The 21,890-nt window shown below is 41.1% G+C and overlaps 1 protein-coding gene across 1 annotated transcript; it reads right to left on the reverse strand.

Moving 5' to 3' along the window:
• Positions 1-1,339: 1,339 nt before the first annotated feature.
• LOC110888064 (intracellular protein transport protein USO1-like) lies at positions 1,340-3,196 on the reverse strand. Its single transcript, XM_022135607.1, has 3 exons — positions 2,809-3,196; positions 2,136-2,723; positions 1,340-2,019 (listed from the first exon to the last, which is right to left on the reverse strand). The coding sequence occupies exons 1-3, from the start codon at positions 3,194-3,196 to the stop codon at positions 1,340-1,342; spliced, it is 1,656 nt and encodes a 551-aa protein (XP_021991299.1).
• Between the last annotated feature and the right edge of the window lie 18,694 nt (positions 3,197-21,890).

The raw sequence follows: 21,890 nt of genomic DNA on the forward strand, positions 1-21,890 counted from the left end.
ATGGAAATCTTGCTCGATGGCTCTAAGAGGCATGTTCTTCAAGCACTTAGGCGGCTTTACATCCAGAGTTATATCTTTCTTTCCATTTTCTAAGTATGTGACAATCTGCCTTGGATATTGTGGCTTCCAATCAAGATAGCCATTCTTTGCTTGCAATTTGATGTAGTTCCACAGATCTTGATCATGTTGTCTAACTTCAGGACCATAGTAGAACTGCTTGATATTCTTTGTTTTTACCAACTCATCCACATCCCACCATGGTAGAGAACTGATATCTGATAAAAACTCGAAGTATTGAACTCCTTCTTCTCTCCTGATGGCATACACCTTAAGATCTTCAAGATATCCCCATGATAGAATATCTCCCCATGATAGATTTTTGTTGTGAGTGAAGTACTAGAGAGCTCTGAGAGTTTTTCTTTCTTTACGCATGACTTTAAACCATTTCTTTCGCTCTTCAGCAAGAATCTCTCTCGGAATAGTTTCAGGAACACCTTCAGTGGAGATCTTTTCAATAATTTTCCTCTTAATTTCATCTTCATTTCTGTCTTTGAACATCTCAGCAAATGAAAACCAATCTCATCTTCAGAAGAATCTGAAGCATCTTCAACAATCACATCATCATAATGATCAGCTTCATATGCATATCTGGGCTCGAAATCTTTTGCTGGAGACTGAGGAATCTCATCCTCAATATCAAATTTAAACTTTCCTTCTTCTAATCCCAACTCTTCTAGCATTTCAGCTCTAGATCTTCTAACTTCAACCTCACCTTCTTGTTGAACATTCAAGTAAATGACAGTTGGGTTTGAAAGGAATACCCGATCAACATGTTGTTTTCCTGATGATGATGCTTCATTTTGTACGTCATCCTCTTGTTCGTTGATCTCATCATTCATTAATTCATCGACTCTTTCTTGAACAATTGGATCTCTGATTAATAACCCGGAAGCACCTTGATCGTTATCATCATCGCCCTTATCATCTTTATCATCATTATCATCAGGCTTGTCATCCATTTTATCATCATATTATCTTCATCTTGTTCTTCATCTCCAAATAGCTCTACATCAGAGTCATCATCAACGATTTCTCCACGAGCTTTCATTGCCTTTCTTCGCCTTTCTTTAACTTTCATTTGACGAGCAACTTCTTGAACACTATAAGGCACTGGAGCGGCACCACCAATAAGCACAAACTGATCTGTTTTCCATTCCAGCAACAATACTTCTCTAGCCTTTTTCTTCCTTTGAATAACAACCGCTTTTCTAATAACATTCTCAGCATCAAAAGGTTCAGAAGACTTGCCGACTATCATGAAGTCTCTATCAATTTGTTCCTAAATATTTTCTTGTTCTTGAACATCTTCAGCTTCAACCATTTCAATATCTTCACCAATTTCAGGTTGACTTGATGATCCACCAGCTTCTTGAATGTCTTCAATCACACTTTTGTTCTTTTGGGTGGCTTCTTCAGCTAGACGTCTTTCTCGTTCCATTCTTCTTTCCTCAGCTCTTTTCACTTCTATTTCATTGAATGCAGCATGAACATCCATCTTTAAATGACTCTCCATGACAGAGTATAACATATGCAGTTGTTCATCTTTCACCACTTTGTCTGCCTTCATGGCTTCCATCTCTAACTTTATTGCATTCATTTCATTTGATGAAGCTTCACTCATTTCACTGAGAAGCTGATTGAGAGTTTGATTCACATCTTCCAAATTCTTTATCTTCACATTCAATGAAGCAATTTCAGCCGTCAGAAGTTCAAACACTTTCGAATTATCCTGAGCTTCATTCCTCATTTTGTTAATTGTTTCTTCTTGTTCTATCAACACTGCTCTGACTTGATCGTGAGCTTTCATCGGATTATCAACTTGTTTCTTCAGAATATCACGCTCTGCTTCTGTTTTAGCTTTTTCTTTTTCCAGCTTGTTAACCTTTTGTAATAATTCGTTGACAGCTTCATTGTTGAACATGTCATAATGATCTTCAGGGATGTCTTCAGTGAATATCCCTGATGCAGTATTAAGCCCTTCAAACATGAAATCAAAAGCTGTTTCTTTTTGTTGAGATGATTCTGGTTTATCTTGTGGAGGAGGTCGAGGAGTATGATTTCAACATAATCATCACCTCCTGTTCTTTTCTCAGCTTCTGCTACTGGTTCTTCAACTCTTTGCACCTCAGATTCTTTTGGTGTTTCAACACTTTGCGCCTTTTCAGATTCAAGAACCTTTGACTTCTGAATATGTTTATCTTTCTTTCCTCCTTTTTCTTTTAAAGGTACAACACCAGCGTTCTTTACTCTAACATTCCTGAGAATAACTCCAGCTTGAACAACTTTTCTCTTTTTTCTTTGAATCTTTGAATCATCTGGTTCATAAGACAAATCTTCATCAGATCTTTTCTTTTTCTTCAAACGCTTTTTCTTCAGCTGAACTTTCCCTCTTCCAAGAGTTTTTGGATCCAATTCAGATTCAGATTGAGTAGCTCCAGAATCATCTTCGCTTGAACTATCCTGAACCTCAATCTCAGGTTCAACTGCTGTAACATTTTCAACTTGAACACTCGATCCTTGAGTCTTTTGAGCTGCTGCTTCCTCATTCCTTTTCAGATAGCTTTCAAATGATTGGTTCAAAAGATCAACTCCTTGCTCAATAACCACAGACGGCTCCAAGACAGTTTCATCTATCAATCTTTGCTGCGGTTCTCCAGAAGACCCTACAAAACAAATATTGACAGAGTTGTTAGAAACATTTAATAAGCATAAATTCTTACTGTCTTAAGACTCCCCCTTTCACTATACCCTTATCTCCATCCTTTGGAATAGAAACTGCAGGGGATGACCTAGGTGTTCTCTTCCTTTTTCCATCTCTTACACACCACCATCTTGTCTTCTTCTCAACCATCTCACTCATCTTTGCATCTTCATTGTCGGAATCACTATTCTCATGTCTCCATTTCTCATTCTCAGGAGCAACATATTCTGTATCTTTGATTTTGCATATCATTTGTTTCGATTTTGCATCATTTTCTTTGGTGATTCTTGCAATTGTATCATTGTTTACGTTTCTCAAATCCATGATGTCATCTCTGTTCTTTGGAAGATCCTTGATCTTATCATTGATCAGCATCATGATGAACCTTGGGTACATGATATATCTATCTCCTTCATTTTTGCAATTCTCTTTCATGTACTCAAAGATTACTTGAGAAATATTGTACTTTCTATTCAATACCAGGCTAGTAACGAAGTTCATGATGTAATCAGGTACTTCATCATATGCCCTTTTCTGTGTGACAATGAATGTACCATGCAGTGCATCAAGTATCTATAAGCCTTTGAGAAACTTCTTTTAAGCATTTTTTTCATTAATATGACCGGTAAATCCCATTCTGCACCACAACCCTTTAACAAGGCATTCAGACATAATTGTTGGATCATCATCAGAATCTTGTAAGTCAAGAACTCTCCTAATATCTCCAACACCAAACTCAAATTCTACATCCATGTCTTTTCCAGTTTGTTCTTTCTTGCTCAAAACTGTGTGTATCATCTTGTCTGATTCTTCAAATCTTGCTGTATTGCAGAAAGTTCTAACATGAGACTCATAAATAGCAGTTCTGTCAGATAAAGCCTTCGCAACTCTGCTTTCTCTAAAAAATTTTACCATCTTTTCAACCACCGTACCCACCGTGTTGTCAGCATCAATCACGCAATGTACATTGTGACCTTTGTCTGTATCCTTTCCTCTTCCCTGTAAGTATATGCATTATTAATCATTTGCACAGGACTTGAGTCATAAGGAATTTTGAAAATTTTTCTAACACTGGAAATCCCTATGTGATAGGACTAGAGGATCGAATGGCTTATCCGATCGATTAACATTGTTGTTCGATCGGTTAGTACATCTTGAGAAATAGAGACTGATCGATTGGTTAGCATGCCTTCTTGAATCAAATAAACAATGTTGTTCGATCGATTAGCAAGGTTGTTCGATCGGCTGGCAATGTTGTCCGATCGGCTAGCTATGTTGGTCGATCGAACTGTCACTTTGATCAGATAACAAGGTATGATAGAATGTTGTCCGATCGGCTAGCTATGTTGGTCGATCAACTATCAAGCTTTGTTTGAACAACAATGGAGTTTTCAATAATGTTGTCCGATCGGCTAGCAAATGCTGACCGATCGGTTGGCAATTTTGCACAGAAATCAATGTAATGTTAAGGATGTTGTCCGATCGGCTGGCAATGCTGACCGATCGGCTAGCAATGCTGTTCGATCGGCTAGCAATGTTGACCGATCGGCTAGCATACTTCTGAACATTTCATCACAAAAATTTCATAACATATGAAGGCACAATTTTCAAAGCATGAACTATCCTAACAATCATCAACACAGGCATTTACTATCATGACTGTCTGATCGGCTGGCTAGCCGATCGGCTGGCTAGCCGATCGGCTGGCTAGCCGATCGGCTGGCATCTTGTTCAAGAACAGATATGAACACATAAGAGACTCAAAAATTATTTGACAAATCAACACAAATTTAACACAGATCCATATTCCTAATCTTGTCGTGTAACACCTCGGAAATTCCTGTCCAATAAAATAAAGACACGTGTCATGAAAGGCAAACGTGTCAGGAAAACCGGATCAGATAAAAAGATGTATGGTGGGATTTAAAAGAGAGGGCGTCATGTTATTTAAAAATACCTCTGAACGACCCAAGGGCGACATGTTATTAAAATACCTCTGAGCGACCCAAATTTATAAATCCCAAGAGCCTTAAATCATTTGATAAACATCTTATATATTAACCGGTTGTTTCTAAATAAATAAAGTTCCATCTTTTATATGGAATTTGGATTGTTAGGAATGTTACTACAAGAAATTCTGATTTTTAATCCTTGTCTACTGGGAGTTGGGAGTAGTTAAATTGATCTTGTTCAACTAATATAAGAGTTCAAGACTTTCTTGGATTTTCCGTCACTTTAATCTCCCATTTGGTTCCAAAAGCATGTAAGAAGGCATGCAAGCATGCAAGGTCTGAGTTAGTGGACCCTACACTGCAGTAAAAGGATGAGGAATCCGACACTACTCAATATCATGGTCAATACTTTGAAGTTTGTAACATTTTTGGCTTCTGGCCATCGGTTACGGACCGTAAGGGTCATGGCTTACGGTCCGTAAGGAGGGTACCTGGGCGATTTCAGCAAAGGTCGGTTACGGACCGTAACTGTTTCAGCATACGGTCCGCAAGAGGAGCTTACGGACCGCATGGCCTTAAGCTTACGGTCCGTAAGGCTGTCGCTGGCAGCAGGTTTTGGACAGCTGCCTGTTCAGCCTGTTGCACCGACTTAAATGGTTGTTTTTCGAAACACGGGACTTGCTAGGCAGTATTTAGCCACATGGGGACACCTGGGGTGATCACACAACAATTGTAGACTTGCATGTCTTGATCTTGAGCTCATTGGTGCACTATATAAGGGGCATGAGTTGTGACCATTTGATCATTCATTTGCATCTTCACTTCTGGAGCTCCTGGACAGCTATCAAGTTTTTCTTAGGCTCCATAAACCTTCTTAGGACTTTTGTAAGTGTCCTTAATCATTCTTAATCCCTTTTAGCTTAGTTAATTAGCTAAAAGTCAAACCATCGTAATTAAGGTTTGACTTCGAGATTAGTCCATAATTACTCAGTTAAATCTCGAATTAAAAATACCTATAAGTAGGTAATTATGTGAGTAACAAACCCTTAAAAGGGTATTATCAGATTCCCACTCTAACCATGTTAATTGTCGAGTCAAAGTACACTTTAAAAAGTCAACAAAATGCTTAAAACCAAAGTAACGCATAATTAGCAATGTAGGGTACATGCAACCTGTTTGATCATCAATATAACTTGGTAATAAATGTAAGAACATGTTCCAACATGTTCAACTCGACAATTTTCTGATTAGACCCGGTTTGGAACCGAAAGTTACATAGTTTGACTTACGCTTTGACTTTCAGTTCTGACCCGTTTTAGCCAAGAATAGGAATGCCTTAGAGCTTCTTTTGGACCTAGTAACATGTTGGTATAACCTCCCTTGATTATACGGCTTGGTTCACTAGCTGTCTAATTATTATGCAAGTTTCCGTTAAATGCCATATGTTGACTATTATGCCCAAATATCCATAAAATGAGATTCTTAAAAATATAAAAGGGTAGACCTCTTAGTTACTGAATTATAAACTTGTACCCAAAATTTGACATCAGTATAAGGTTTAAAATTTAAGATATGCTCTTTAGCGTAATTAGAAGCTTTCTTAGTAATTAATTAGCATAATTAGCATTGAGCCTAACTAAACCCAAATTTTATATCAAAACTTTATGCCCACTGATATATAATAATATTTTGGGATTTTTAAAGATTTTTATTTATTTTTAGGCTGAATATAACTTAGAGTTCTAAACTTATTTCGGTAATTGCCAGTTATGCCCTTTTTGGCTATAAAATGAGTTTTATAAATCCTTTTGACCTCAAACTTTTTTCTACTGATTTATTATGATAAATATATTATTTCGAGCCTTCTGGAATTATAAAAATGTCAGCTTTTCTTTTAAAACCCGGAAATGGCTCCAAATCGCCTTTTTAGGCATTTTTACGACATAGTCCATGTCAAAACTAGTTTATATGCATAAGGGCCAATACCTACTAATATATTTAGTAGAATTCTATATTATAACAGTAAACTACATATTGAAACTCAGATTTCCAGTTTTGACCTTTAGAGCTTATGTAAAATTACCAAAATGCCCTTTTGGTACTTAAGATGGTTATAACTAATAAAATTCACATATATTTGATAATATACAGTTATAATAAAGTTAACTAAGTATATTTACTGATTTATTCAGATATATAACTCAGAATGTTAGTTTAACTCTTTTGTACCCTTTTAAATGACCAAAATGCCCTTATGAGGCGTAATTTGAGTTTAAAAATCATTCGGGGCATAATAGGACATATCTTACTGATATCACAACATATTGGTGCAAATAATCTCAGCAAAACTTGTATATGAATTTTATGGATACCCGTTACGCATTTTCGCGTTCGGATCGGCTTATGTAACTAGTTTACACATATTAGCCGAAACGGGTCAAACCGTATCATCTTTGTCTCAAAATCCGGAATGTATTTAGTTTACCCATAATATACAAGTCTCCAAACTTGTTGGGTCTGAATCACGTTCCATTTCCGGTTTTCGCCTTTCATGCGATTAAACCGCATTTATCCTTTGAAACTAATCTGTCTAAGCTTAGGCTAAATTAAAGACCCGTTAGGATTCTAATAGGTTATTATAAACCTTCGTTCCAGAATAGGAGACCAGTAAAAGACACTTGCATTTGCTTATTGTGGTTTTATACTTGCTCAGGTAAATACTTTTAACTTATTTTCCCTTATACGGGCTTGGGGTACGGTATATAAAATACCGCTTGGTCGTGCAATTGACCCCAACTCATTAGTAGTTGGGTATTATCAATATGACTCGTTTGAAAACTGGTTTTGTTTGTTTTACGCCTTTGGGAGCTTATTGACCATGTCCCGGATATCCTTGGCATCATTTTACGAAATGGCCACGACCTTGACACCAGGGTGTAGGCGTACACCCGGTAATGTGTCCATGTTTATTAAAGTATAACCGTTGGTTTCTCACCACGGTTTTATACTATGTGGTGTGTCAATTAACCTTAAACCCGGCACGAACCGGGCGACTAAACGCATAACGAACATGTAATTCTTTTACAAGATTAAATGTGATTAATTATCCCCAAGTTATAAAAAGTTTTGTGCCACGTGCATTTAAATCAAATTTTCAATATTTTCAAAATGAGTCAGTTAAATTGTATTTACCAGTGTAAACTGACGTATTTTCCCCAAAAAGATTAAGTGCAGGTGCTACACGTAATAGGCTGGTTACTCCTTAGCATCATTAGAGTCTCGCAAGCTTGGGATGCCATTCATCTGTTGAACAATTTTCCTTTTTATATTGATCCGCCTGTGGATCTATTTCAGCTACTATGTGATACTTGGATATTACAATATGTTTGGTTGAAATAAATCTATTTTATTGCTTCCGCTGTGCATTATAATTTGTGTTGTTTGACTATGATGATATCAACTACATTACTCCCCCACCGGGCCCACCGGTGACACGTGGAAATTAAGGGTGTGACAGGTTGATATCAGAGCCAACACTGAGTGAATTAAACACTAGCCTTTTGTGTTTAATCTCAGTACACGAATTGCACACTCTTCGAGTTTCGAGTCTAGACATCGAACATAAGACAAACTCTGTTTTGTTTTTTTTTTTTTATTTTTGGTCTTTTATTTTATATATTTTGGTCGTTGTCTTAACCTTAAGTGCAGGTCAAAATGCCGCCAAGATTTCTTCGAGGACGAGGCAAAGGCCCAGTCACGGGTCACGATCACGAAGCCGGACCATCGCACCGGCGAACACCCTCTATTACTATGAGTACGAGCCCACAAGAGCCGTGGAGACTCTATGTTGAGCCTGGGAGGCGATCAGTCTCTCTCAGTTCTTCGCCCTCATACTTGCATTCGTTCGGGCCCAATTCAGAAAATGAGCCCAATGACCAACCACCTTCATTCATACCTTTACAAAGATCGAATTCCCATCATTCGTATGGCGACCCAACCCCAGTCTTCCAGAGCCGGTTCAACCCAGCTAACATCTTTCCAGAACCCGTGGGATTCAACCCACTAGGACCTGAGGATCATTTCTCAGGAAACCACGATGATGATATGGATGAAGACACGGACCCCGTGGAGCCAGCATCCGGAACACCAAACCACCCGATCGAAATCTCCGACGGGTCATCCTTTCACGGATCGCCTTATCGTGGTCCCGACAGTTATCAGGAGAGATTCAAACAATGGGATTGGTATTTCACATCGTCCGAGCACTCGTCGCCATACCAGCAGCAGCAGCAGCAACAGCATCAGGATCCCTCCGAGGATTCTCGATTCAGGGCAGTCACGCCGCCACCACCACCGCCAGTAGAGCAGCAGCCGCCTCCGGAACCACCGAGGCGGAGAAGGTCAAACGCACGGATGTCCGTGCGAGGAGGAGTCCGTATCAGTACTCCTCAGCCCTCAAGTGGCAGCCACTATCCTCCACTCCAGGAAGAAGAAGAACCACAGATGGGAGGTCCATCAAACCCCATTCCTGAGCTCAACTCTGCGCCTATGGCGCCACCAATGGGTTTTGATAACCCAATCCCTGCCTACGCCGGATCAGCGGCGTACAACCCCTTTGAGCTGCCGGCGCATACCCACTATAACTATGCTGATGTAGACCCGTATCAGGAGGCATGGGACTACAATGCTAGTCACCCAGAGGGACCTTATGATGGTCTTTGGACCACTGGTTACCCAACTTATGGGTACCAGCGTCCACCACCTCCACAACCTCTGTATCAGCCGCCGCAGCCACAGCTGATCCCGCCTGAGCGCCAGCAAGAGGTCCTTGAAAGGTTGGACCGTTGTGAACAGGAGATCCGGACTGAGCGCAGTAACACTCGTGGCTTCTTCAAGGGATTATCAGATTTGATCAAAGGAAAGTCCAAGAGAAGGGGACATTGAAGACCTTGTGTTGTTTATTTATTTTAGATGTAATCAAGTCCCTGCGTGGACTTTTTGCTTCAGTACTCAGCCCCTGCGTGGGATTGTCTTTGTGTATTCTGCCCCTGCGTGGGCATGTCTTTTAGTTGACACCTGCGTGGGTTTGTTTTATTTGCTTTTCGCCCCTGCGTGGGCATGTCGTTTTCGTAGAAGTCCCGTTTGGGCAAATGATGTATTTGTTAAGACAATTGATGAGATGTTCTATTTTAAATTTTCATTTTTATTTATTATTGTTGATTACATGCATAAAACATAAAATAAATGAAAATAATAAAAGATCTGCCATCATATTAAAATGGTAAAAATCTAAAAAGGACAAAGACCTAGCCACATGTCACTATGAAGCAAGGCCAAGATGGTAGTCCTATAATTAGATTAAGATCCGCATTAACATCTCAAATTAGGACTATTCTGCGTTAATTATTAAAGGAATCTAAAAGGTAAAACCTAGCCTATATGTTGTTGCAGACAGGGCCAAGATGGTAGGATCTGATGCGTGGTTGAAAACCGGTGTTCGTTGATGTTTAAGTTGATGTTTTTATTCGACTTTTAATCTTGAATAGCCTACTTTTAATTAGATTTGTGTTTTACAGGTTTAATGAAGTTTAAGGAGCTTTTCGGGAGCTTTACGGATCACCGGGTCGAAAACCGAAGCACCAGAATGCGTCATGGATCAACCGGGAGAGTCGGGAGCGAAAAATGGAGGATTCACAAAGGAGAGCCCGTCGCCGACGGGGTCCAGACCGTCGGCGACGCCCTCCCGATAAGCCCGTAGGCAGCATGTTCGCGTAACCAGTCAATTAGGCCGTCGGCCAAAGAACGGTTTTAGGGAACCCGTCGGCGACGGGGTCAGGCCCGTCGGCGACGGGTAGTGGTTTTTCAGAACACGAAATTTGGGTTTTTAGGTGTTGGGATCAATTTTTATTGGATGTTGACCAACTAATACGGGAGTTACACTTTGAGGGGAGTTACACTTTGAGGGGAGTTTGAATCTTGAGTTTGGAGCCTAATCTCACCAACTATCACCTACCATTCCATCTATCATCACTATCATCAATCCGAATCCAACAATCAATCATCAAACCCTAGTTCACCAATCCATCACCCTTCTCATCATCACCATCCCATAAACCCTAATTCTCCATCATTCCTTCATCCTACAAGCTTCAAGATGGCTCCTTCCGCGTTCCAAACATCCGGTGATCAAGTTGCATCAACCATGAGCGGCTAATCATCTCGGTTTCACCCCGATGTAGGTAGTTGTTAATTCTAGGGTTTTGAATTGTTCTTGTTTTAACTTAGTGACAATTTGTATTTGGTTTTTGAAACTCTTGACAATAGTATTACATTTGTTACGAATTCGTGAATTGTCGAGCGATGTTAAAAGTTATGACTTTGCGAAACGGTGATATGTAATTGTACATTGTCATTGTTAGGATTTACTTGTGTTGATTACAAAGTGTCTTTTTGTCCGTTCTTCGGGGCGTTGATAGTTAGTAGCACCTAAGTCACGGTAAACTAAATCTGTTAATCAAATGCATTTGAGTTGAAACTAAAACTTGTAGAAATCCTAGGTTAACAATTACCGAAACCGGGTGTGATTCCTTTTTATTATTATTGTTCTCCTATCAAAATTTCTTGCAATCATTAAGTAGTAGTTGTTAATTAAGCAATTCATTTCCAGTAGTTCAAATTCACATCTTTTTATTAAACAAAAATACAAAAACACTTTAGCAAGCTTCATAAATTGTGACAATCGTTTTAATTCATTCGAATCCATACACAAACCACATACTCTTCGTGGATCGACCCCTTACTACCACTAACACATTGTTAAGGGTAATTTGGGCTTATAAATATTATCTTTGACCGGAGCGCGACACTCCGATCAAATTTTGGCGCCGTTGCCGGGGAGTGCGTGCGCTTTGTGTTTGGATATTATTTGAATTTTTTGTGATTAACTGTTTAACTTGTTTAGCTTTCTTTTTGTATTGTCTTTTTCCTTGTTACGCGGGGTGTGTTACTTGTGCAGGTTACAGGTAGTGCATGCGTACACGAAATTCCGGGAGGACTTCACCTCTAGTCTACGAACCGGAAATCGAAAGACTTGCAAGAAGGAACCTAGCAAGCCGGTTAGAAGCAACTCGTGCTTCTAATCAAACCAACCAAACACCACCACTCACACCGACCTTTGAAACCGATTCAATGGCAAACCACAACTCCAACCAAGACTTTAATCCTAACCAAAATCTCCATCCAAATCAATTCTAATCCCGAGGAACTTTTTATCCCGCTCAAAACACCCAACCTATACCTCAAGAACAACCGGGTGGTAACACCAACGCAAGACCACCTACTCCACCTTTCTGAAACCAAAATACCAACAACACCCAACGAACACCTCAACAACAACCCCTTCCCCGACAAGCATCGTTACCTATCAACCTTGATGATCGGAATGTCAATTCCGATCGTAGAGGTAACCGTGATCGCGGCAATCCCGCAAATGAAGACCCGTTTTTCAACATCGACGATTTAAGGAATGCCATCCCCGATGATGAACCGTATAGTGTTCCCGGTTATCAATCGCCGGAACACGTAAGCATTCATACCGAAAATTCGGACGATGGGGGGTATTACGATGATCGGGCTAATGATGATGAAGATTGGGGCTACGTGAATAGGGGAAACGTCTACAACGCTAGAAGGTATGACGATGAGGAATTTGGTTCGCCAATTATGTTGGGGATGATGAATACAGTTACGGAGGTGGAAGAAATGATGGTTATGGGAACAACCGTCAACCACGAAACAATAAACAACGGAACCGGAATGATGGGTTTTACAACAACAATAACAACAACCACAATGCAAACCCTAACCGGATTCCTCGTTTCGTGGGAGGTGGTAACCCAAGGGATAATCGAAGGGGGGATCAAAGAGATGAAAGAAGGGATAATCGAAGACCGGTTGATCAAGAAGTTAATGGTCCACAACGTCGTCAACAACCTCCACGGGGAGTAAATGACCGTTTCCGCCCGATAGTGACCGAGAATAATTCTCCGATAGTATGCGAAAGGAGGATGTTTGATTGTAAACCGCATTACATCAACATACTTCCTCACTTCAATGGGAGGTCCAATGATGAGCCGTACACACATTTGACGGAGTTCTCTTCCATTTGTGATACTATTGGGGGGCACAATTTCGCACTAGAGGAAGTTAAGCTTCGTTTATTTCAATTTTCGTTGAAAGACAAGGCAAAACAGTGGTTCCTCACACTTCCAGCCAACAGTATTCGAACTTGGGAACAAATGCAACAAGCATTTTTGGATGAATACTATTCTATGGCAAAGACCGACGATGCTAGGGATGAAATTCGGTCGTTTCGTCAACTTTCGAGTGAGCCTCTACATGAAGCATTTACCCGATTCAAAGAGCTAATGAGGAGATGCCCACATCACCAAATAGAAAAATGGGAGTTGGTGAAATGCTTTGTACGGGGTTTGGATGATGCAACTTGGAATCGGCTTGAGACAACAAGTAACGGTACACTCTTGAGCAATCATGAGGATGATGATTGGGAATTTTTGGAAAGGATGAGCAAACGATCCAAGGAAAAAGAATCGGCCGATAGAGCAAAAAGACATCCAGTTTCCCGGTCACTTCCCGATCTCGATTCCAAAGACCGGATTTCCACCTTAGAACGGGAAATAGCCCAATTGAAAAAGAAGAAGGAGGTAAATGCGGTTCAATTTGCGGTTTGTGAAGAATGTGGAGATATTGGACATGCGACCGAGCAATGTTCAATGGGGTCGAGTGGTTACACCGAAGAAGTCAATCAAGTGTATGGAGATAGAAAACAATATGACATGAACTCCAACACTTACCATCTGGGTTTGAGAAATCACCCCAATTTCCGGTACGGCAACGCTTCAAATCAAATGAACCCGAATTTCCAATCGGGTAATCAAGGAGGAAGTGGGTCATCATACCAAAACCGTCAAGGTGGTAACCAAGGAGGTTACCAACGAAATTACAACCAAGGGTACCAAGGTGGGTACCAAAAGAATTACAACAACCAAGGCGGTAACGGAAGTGGGTCAAACAACCAAACCGGTGGTGATGACTTGAGTGCCAAGATGGATGCTTTGCTAAACATGCAAAAGGAGACTCACAGTGATGTCAAAGAGATAAAGAAGGCAAATGAGATTCGAGACAAAGCACACGAGGCATTGGCGAAACAAGTGGGTCAACTAGCGGAAGAAGTGGCCCAAATAAAGGGAGGCATGGGGAAGTTTCCAAGTGACACCACCATAAACCCTAAGCATCAAGGGTCGAGCTCGAGGAACACACGTGAGGTACCAATTAATAAAGTTACTCTACGTAGTGGTCGAATTGTTGATAATGCTGTCAAAACACCACCACCCCAATTTGTTGAAGGGGTGGTGGAAGATGCTAGTGATGAGGAGCTTGAGGATGGTCAAACGGGTCAAAATAAAAATGAATTGAAAAAGAATAATGTTACTCCCGTTGTAACCATCCCCGTCCCCAAGGCTAAGGAAAAGGGTGTGGAGACTAATACCGCCCCTTATCCCGAAGCATTGAAGGGACCGATGAAAAAGGTTGTAAACAAAAGAGGTCCACAACAAGAAGAGTTGTTGGAAATTTTCAAACAAGTCAAAATTAATTTACCTCTTTTGGATGCAATTAAACAAGTACCGTCGTATGCTAAGTACTTGAAAGATTTGTGTACCCAAAAACGCACTCACAAATTTCCAAAAAAATTAGATTTAACCGAAAACGTGAGTTCGATTCTTTCGGGTGCACTTCCACCTAAGCTCCAAGATCCGGGTGCGCCTATCATTTCAATTCAAGTGGGCGATTTTAAAATCAACCGGGCACTTCTAGATCTTGGTGCTAGTGTAAGCATTCTACCGGGTAGTTTGTATGACCAATACGAGTTTGGTCCACTTCAATCGTCAAACACCACCGTGGTGTTAGCCGATTTGACACCCAAACTACCCCGTGGAATTGTTTCGGATGTGATAGTGAAAATCGAGGATTTTTACTATCCGGTGGACTTTCTTGTGCTTGATTATGTGGCCAAGGACCCAACCAAACAACCTACGGTGATTTTGGGTCGACCGTTCTTAGCAACTGCAAATGCTCAAATTGATTGTAGAACGGGAACGGTTGACATGACATTTGGAAACCGAATGTTGAAGTTGCATGTTTTTTCCGGACTTATGAGCCCTCCAGTTGATGATGAATGCTATATGGCAGACATCGTTGACACGTGTATACCTCTTTGCGACACAGTCGTTTATGGGGAAAACACAATGGAGGATTGTTATATGTTTGACAGGTCACAGGTGGAGGTGGAACAAAGTATGGACGAGGAAGTGAGGAGTTTGGAGGTGCTTGTGGTTAGAGAAGGAAAACCGACATGGACGCACCAAGTTGAAAGCTTACCGGAGAGCATTGATACTAAATTGAAGCCGTCTTTAGTGGAGCCTCCGAAAGTGGAGTTGAAAGCATTGCCGAAGCATCTCAAGTATGCTTATGTTGGAGAAGGCAATACTCTCCCGGTTATCATTGCATCAAATTTAACCGGAGAGCAAGAGAAAAAGTTGATGGAAGTGTTGGTCACCAATCGGGCGGCGATTGGATGGACCATTGCGGATTTGAAGGGTATTAGTCCCTCGGTGGTGATGCACAAAATCATCACGGAAGAGAATGTGACTCCCGTTCGAGATGCACAAAGGCGGTTAAATCCGAACATGCGGGAGGTCGTGAAGAAAGAAGTGTTGAAGTGGCTCGATGCGGGTATCATTTACCCGATCTCGGATAGCCAATGGGTGAGCCCAACACAGACGGTTCCCAAGAAAGCCGGTATACAAGTCGTCAAAAATGACGCAGGTGAAGAGGTAGCTACCCGGCCGGTAACCGGGTGGCGAATTTGTATTGATTATAGGAAGTTGAATACCGCAACTTCCAAAGATCATTTTCCTTTACCTTTTATTGATCAAATAGTTGAGAAATTATCGGGGCAAAAATTTTATTGCTTCCTAGATGGTTATTCCGGTTATAACCAAATTGCCATCCATCCGGAAGATCAAGCAAAGACTACATTTACATGTCCCTACGGTACTTTCGCATTTAGGCGGATGCCGTTCGGATTATGTAATGCTCCCGCCACCTTCCAAAGGTGCATGATGAGTATCTTCTCCGATATGGTGGGAAAGTCTTTGGAAATCTTCATGGATGATTTCTCAATTTTTGGATCATCTTTTGAGACTTGTTTGGACCAACTAGATAAAGTGTTAAAAAGATGTGTTGAAACTAGTTTGGTCCTTAGTTGGGAAAAGAGCCATTTTATAGTTCAAGAGGGAATTGTGTTAGGGCACGTAGTGTCAAGTCGTGGGATAGAGGTTGATCGTGCTAAGATACAAGTCATATCTACTTTACTATATCCCACGACTGTTAAGGGTGTTAGGTCGTTTTTAGGTCATGCGGGGTTTTATCGTCGGTTTATTAAGGGTTTTAGTGACATAACGAAGCCTTTATGTAATTTGTTGTTAAAAGACCAATCGTTTGATTTCTATGAAAATTGCCAAAATGCTTTAAACAATTTAAAAGAGAAGTTAGTGGAGGCCCCAATCTTGCAATCGCCAAATTGGACTTTACCTTTTGAGATTATATGCGATGCAAGTGATTATGCAGTGGGGGCCGTGTTGAGACAACGGGTTGACAAGAAACCCGTTGCCATATACTACGCAAGTAAGACTCTTTCGGATGCACAATTGAACTACACAACTACCGAAAAAGAGCTACTTGCGGTGGTATATGCATTGGATAAATTTCGGTCTTATATATGGGGTAGTAAAGTGATTATTTACTCGGATCACACTGCAGTTAGGTACCTCATGGAGAAGAAAGATGCGAAGCCGAGGTTAATCCGATGGGTGTTGTTGCTCCAAGAATTTGATTTGGAGATACGGGACAAGAAAGGCATTGAGAATGTGGTAGCGGACCACTTGTCCCGGTTGATGGTGGAAGATGATCCGAAAGCCTTCGAGATCAATGAGTCTTTCCCAGATGAGCATATAATGAAATTAGATAAATTGCCATGGTATGCTAACATTGTCAATTATCTTGTCACAGGTGATATGCCGGCGCATTGGGATAGACGGAAAAGGCAACACTTCATGTCCCAAATCAAATACTATCGGTTGGAAGAACCGTATCTGTGGAAGGAGTGTGCGGATCAAGTTATAAGGAGATGCATTGATGACGAAGAGATTCCGAGCGTGCTTCAACATCTACACTCATTTGCATGTGGTGGTCACTTTAGTGGTCACAAAACGGGTCACAAAGTGTTGAATAGTGGCCTTTATTGGCCGACCATTTTCAAAGATGCAAACGAGTTTGCCAAAAATTGCATAGAGTGTCAAAAATTAGGGGGTATTTCAAAAAGGGATGAAATGCCCATGCAACCAATCCTTGTAGTCGCTGTTTTCGATGTATGGGGTATTGATTTCATGGGCCCATTCCCCAACTCCTATGGCAATTTGTATATCTTGGTGGCCGTTGACTATGTGTCAAAATGGGTCGAAGTAATAGCCACCAAGACGAACGACCATTCCGTAGTATGCAACTTTGTCCAAACCAATATTTTTTCAAGGTTTGGGATTCCTCGTGTCATCATAAGTGATGGAGGATCCCACTTTAAAAATTTTCGGTTTGGGAAACTTCTAAAGCGGTTTGGTGTTGACCGTAGGATTGCTACCCCCTATCACCCGCAAACAAGCGGGCAAGTTGAGGTGTCGAATAGGCAAATCAAACAGATTTTGCAAAAGACCGTGCGGGCGGACCGTAAGGATTGGTCAATTAAATTGAACGATGCTTTATGGGCTTACCGAACGGCACATAAGACACCCATAGGCACTACACCTTACCGGTTGGTCTACGGTAAAAATTGCCATTTACCAGTTGAACTTGTGCACAAATCGTTATGGGCTATTAAAGAGGTTAATGTGCAATATGATGATGCAGGTAAGGAACGAAAGCTCAAGTTGTGTGAATTGGAGGAGCTAAGGGAGACGGCATATGAATACGCATCTCAATACAAGGACGGAATGAAGAGAGCGCATGATGCCAAGTTGAGGAAGAAAGAATTTGAAGTGGGTCAAAAGGTGTGGCTCTACAATTCAAAGCTCAAATTCTTTCCCGGAAAGCTCCGAAGTAAATGGATGGGACCCTATGTTGTCACCCGGATCGGACAATTGGGTGATGTTACCATCGAGGACCCGAAGGACGGAGTAAAGCAAACGGTAAATGGTCATCGGCTAAAACCGTTTCTTGAGGGTAACGAGAAAGTGGACGAAAACAAGGAATCGGTAAGCTTCGTGGTAAGTTTCCCGGTTTACGAGGTCGAATGAAAAGGACCGGTAACACTTTGTGTAAAGTTTTGTATAATTGTTTAATTGTTTGTGTGTTTCAAGGATTATCGTTTTCAATTCCTACTAATCCCTTTTGATTGTGTGAAGTTCAGACATTACGAACGGGTCATGAAGATACAAGGTATGTTCTTAGACTTGTTTATGTGTATTGAGGACAATACACGAATTTTGGGGGGTGGTAGGGCCGTTAACGACGTCCATGTCATGTTTTAATTTATTTTCAACTCATAAAAAGTAACAAAAAGATTTTTAATAATTTTTAGGATTTTTAGTGTATATACTCCCTTTAGAAAAAGTGCACAAATTTCCTCAAAAAAAAAAAAAAATTTGGCCTTGACCGTCGGCGACGGGGTGATGACCGTCGGCGACGGGTCTCCTAATAGCCCGTCGGCATGAGTTTTCCCGTAGGCAGACCCTTAAGCCGTCGGCACCCCATCTCATTTTCACTGCCCGTCGGCGACAGGGTGGGACCCGTCGGCGACGGGTTCCCAATTGCACTCCGAGGCTGATTCGTTTTGACGTAAAAAAATCGAAGTCAACCTTCTTTTCACCTAACCAAACACCCCTAAAACCAAAAATTGACCTCTAATCCGACCCACAACCATCAAATATCATTCATCTCTCCTAAATCCCTGCTCTCTCTCTCACCTAACTTCTCATCTTCTCCATCTCTCACCTCAAGAACCCTAAACCTTCAACTCCTCATAACTCTCTCAATTTTTTACCAAATCAACCAATTCTCGAGTCCATCTTGGCTAATTTTTCAAGAGGAACAAAACCCCCAACACGGTTTTCATCAACTCTTGCGATTTCGCGAGATTTCTGGGCGTGTTACTTAGGGTTTTTGAAAGGGTGTTCATCAAGTTGCTTAGTTACCATCTTTTCTTAGTTCTTCTTGTTTAACAACAACAAAGGTATGGATTCTTCTTAAATTTATGCTTGATTATCATATGTTAGTGTTTTTCTTCCGAAATTTTAAACTTTTTGGTTTAAGAGTAGGTTGTTTAGACAATGTATGTTGTGCTAGCATGATTTTGAGTAAGATTAGTTGTTTTGAATGGAATTTGAGTATGTCATAACCATAGTGAAGTGATTACACTGTTATGAACATGATTGAACATGAAGGTGATGTTGACTTTTGTTGAAATTATAGAGATTGTAAGATTAACAAGAAAATTAATGAGTTTATGATAAAGTGAGCGACTTGGGAAGTTTAAAGAGGCGATTTTACATTCGCTTGTTAATTTAAATGTCAACATCATACCTCATGTTCAAAGTTTGGGAGTTAATGAAGGTTGAATTTATATTGATGTTTGCTTGTTTGTGATTGTAGTTATGGCGGGAAGCAAGAGACAAAAGACTACAGGCCAAGCTTCATCATCCGGTGTTGGTTCTTCTTCCGGTTTAATACTGAAGAAATGGGAGCAACTAAGCTCCGTAGAGGAGAATGATGCAAGATTATTTAGACAAGATTGGGAATGGGCGAAGTTCAGGGATAGCCAAAGTGCTAAAATTTGGGATGACGAGAAGAACAAACCGTTGTCCCATTATCAAGACAGGAAGTTAGAGGCTAAGTTGTGGAAGTGGAAGATGGTGAATGGTGTGAATACCTCAGTGCCAACAAGGGTAATATGTGAAAGGGTGGTGAACGTGGAAGAATTTCGTAACATCGGGATTGTGCAAATGTTTGAGCGTTTAGGATGGGAAAGCGTTCTTGATTGGTGCGAAGATAATACTTCCAGGATTTACTTGTCGGAAGTATGTGAATGGTTGTCTACCTTGAAGTTGGTGAACAAGAATGAATCTCCTTCACAGTGGAAGTTGGTGGGGAAGACTACTCGAGGGAGCATGACAATGTCTTTCGAGACCATGAATCGTATTGCTCGTTTCGACTCTTTGGGAGTACAAGCGTATGATTATCCTTCCATCGAGCAGTTTTTGGATAATCATTTGAACAACAACGATTTCGAGCAATTGTTAGATATTATCTTACCATTTCACAAAGGGGGAGAGATGAAAAAGAAGCAAATGTCGCTTGAGGGAAAGATTCTTCAAGGGATTTCGGTGGAGAACATCTTGGCGAGGTTTGGTGATCGTGGAGGTATTAGAGTGAGCGATTGTAGGGTGGTGCACGCCTTGCTTTATGGAACCCCAACGTTGTCATGGCGCCATATAGTGATGATGAACACATGGGCCACCAGGGAGTCGTCCCAGAGGCGTTTTATTCCGTATGCACGCCTCATTAGCGCCATGATTGTGCAACAAAATTGTTTACCCTTGGAATCACTATGGGTGTCTAAGCCGGTGGAGGAGTTTAATTTGGGGTACATGCGGAAGAATTGGAAGATCGAAGTCAAGTTCTCGGGAAACAAGTACGTTGTGACCGATGATTTGGGGAACAAGTATGAGATCCGTACTGCTGGAGCACCACCCGTAGCGGAAGAAGATGAGGAAATAGGGGAAGAAGAAGAGGAAGTTGAACCCTCCGGTACACAAAGACCGAGGCAACGATACATGCGGCCACATAGGGAAATTAACGCAGACGTGGCGGGTTTTGTGACTATGAGACGGGTGCCTTCCTACAAGAATTTTGATCGGGGGCAGCAGGAGATATATGACAATGTCTCCGCTTGTATAGGTGAAGGAAGGGAGTACAGTCGAAGAAGGGAAACTTGGGAGGGGTCGCATGGATCCGCAATGCAAGAATATTGGGCAGCTCAAGAAGCCCAGAAAGAAAGAATGAACAAGTTTATGGAAGAACAAGAACTGTTCCAAGCAATGCAAAGATCACACATGGAACAGTTGGCAAAGATGCAGGAGGATGAGGCAGCCCGAAGACGGGCATGGGATGAAGCAGAAGCAGCACGTCAACAAGAAGAAACAGAATTGAACCGACGCCGTTGGAGTGCTTTGTACGTCTCTCAACAAATGGCGATTAATAACACCAAAGTGCTGCATGATCAGGAGCGGCACCAAAGAGATTACCAAGCCGGCCTCCCATACGCCGAGCACTCGGGGTGGACAAATTACCCCGATCTTCCCTACTCGCAAGGCCCATCCGACCCGACTCCACATTGGCCCGAAGCGGTAGGGTCTAGCTTCATTCCGATCCCGTACCAACCGCCACCTCAAGGGGAGCAAAGTCCCCTAGATAACTATAGGGAGATGTTCGAGGCCCTCACTGGTTATCCATACCAACCCAACCCGCCAATGGATCCAAACGAGCGATATCAGCGGTAGAGGTATGGTATGTTTTATGTTGTTGTTGTTGTATATTTTGTTTCATTATTTCTTTTTGTTTTTTTTATTTAATTTATGTCTAGTTAAATGAACTTTGTGGGTGTGTTCCCTATATAACCCTCACGAGACCTCTCGTCCTCCCAAGCTATTGGGGGGTTTAAAAGGGCTTGTTGCATAAGCTAAATGCAACCGTGATTCCTACGAAAGTGAGTTAGGTTTGTTGTTGTTGTAAAATTTTTTCCACAAAAATCAAAGTAAAATAATGCATGACTTGGTAATATGTTCATAAAAAGGGTAGAACTACGTACTAACAAATTTTGATGGTTGTGAGAAGCATGCTTCTACACAAGGATTAGAATTTGTAGGTACAACATGTTTGCGGGACAACCATTTTTATGAAGAGACGAAGGATATGAGCATCAAGCGATAAAAATCAGGTGCATGTGTTTCTTTTTACTTTGATTGGTAGTTTAGAATAAGTGGATTGTA

Source organism: Helianthus annuus, chromosome 6, assembly GCF_002127325.2.
Source record: "Helianthus annuus cultivar XRQ/B chromosome 6, HanXRQr2.0-SUNRISE, whole genome shotgun sequence".
Classification (NCBI taxonomy): Eukaryota; Viridiplantae; Streptophyta; class Magnoliopsida; order Asterales; family Asteraceae; genus Helianthus; species Helianthus annuus.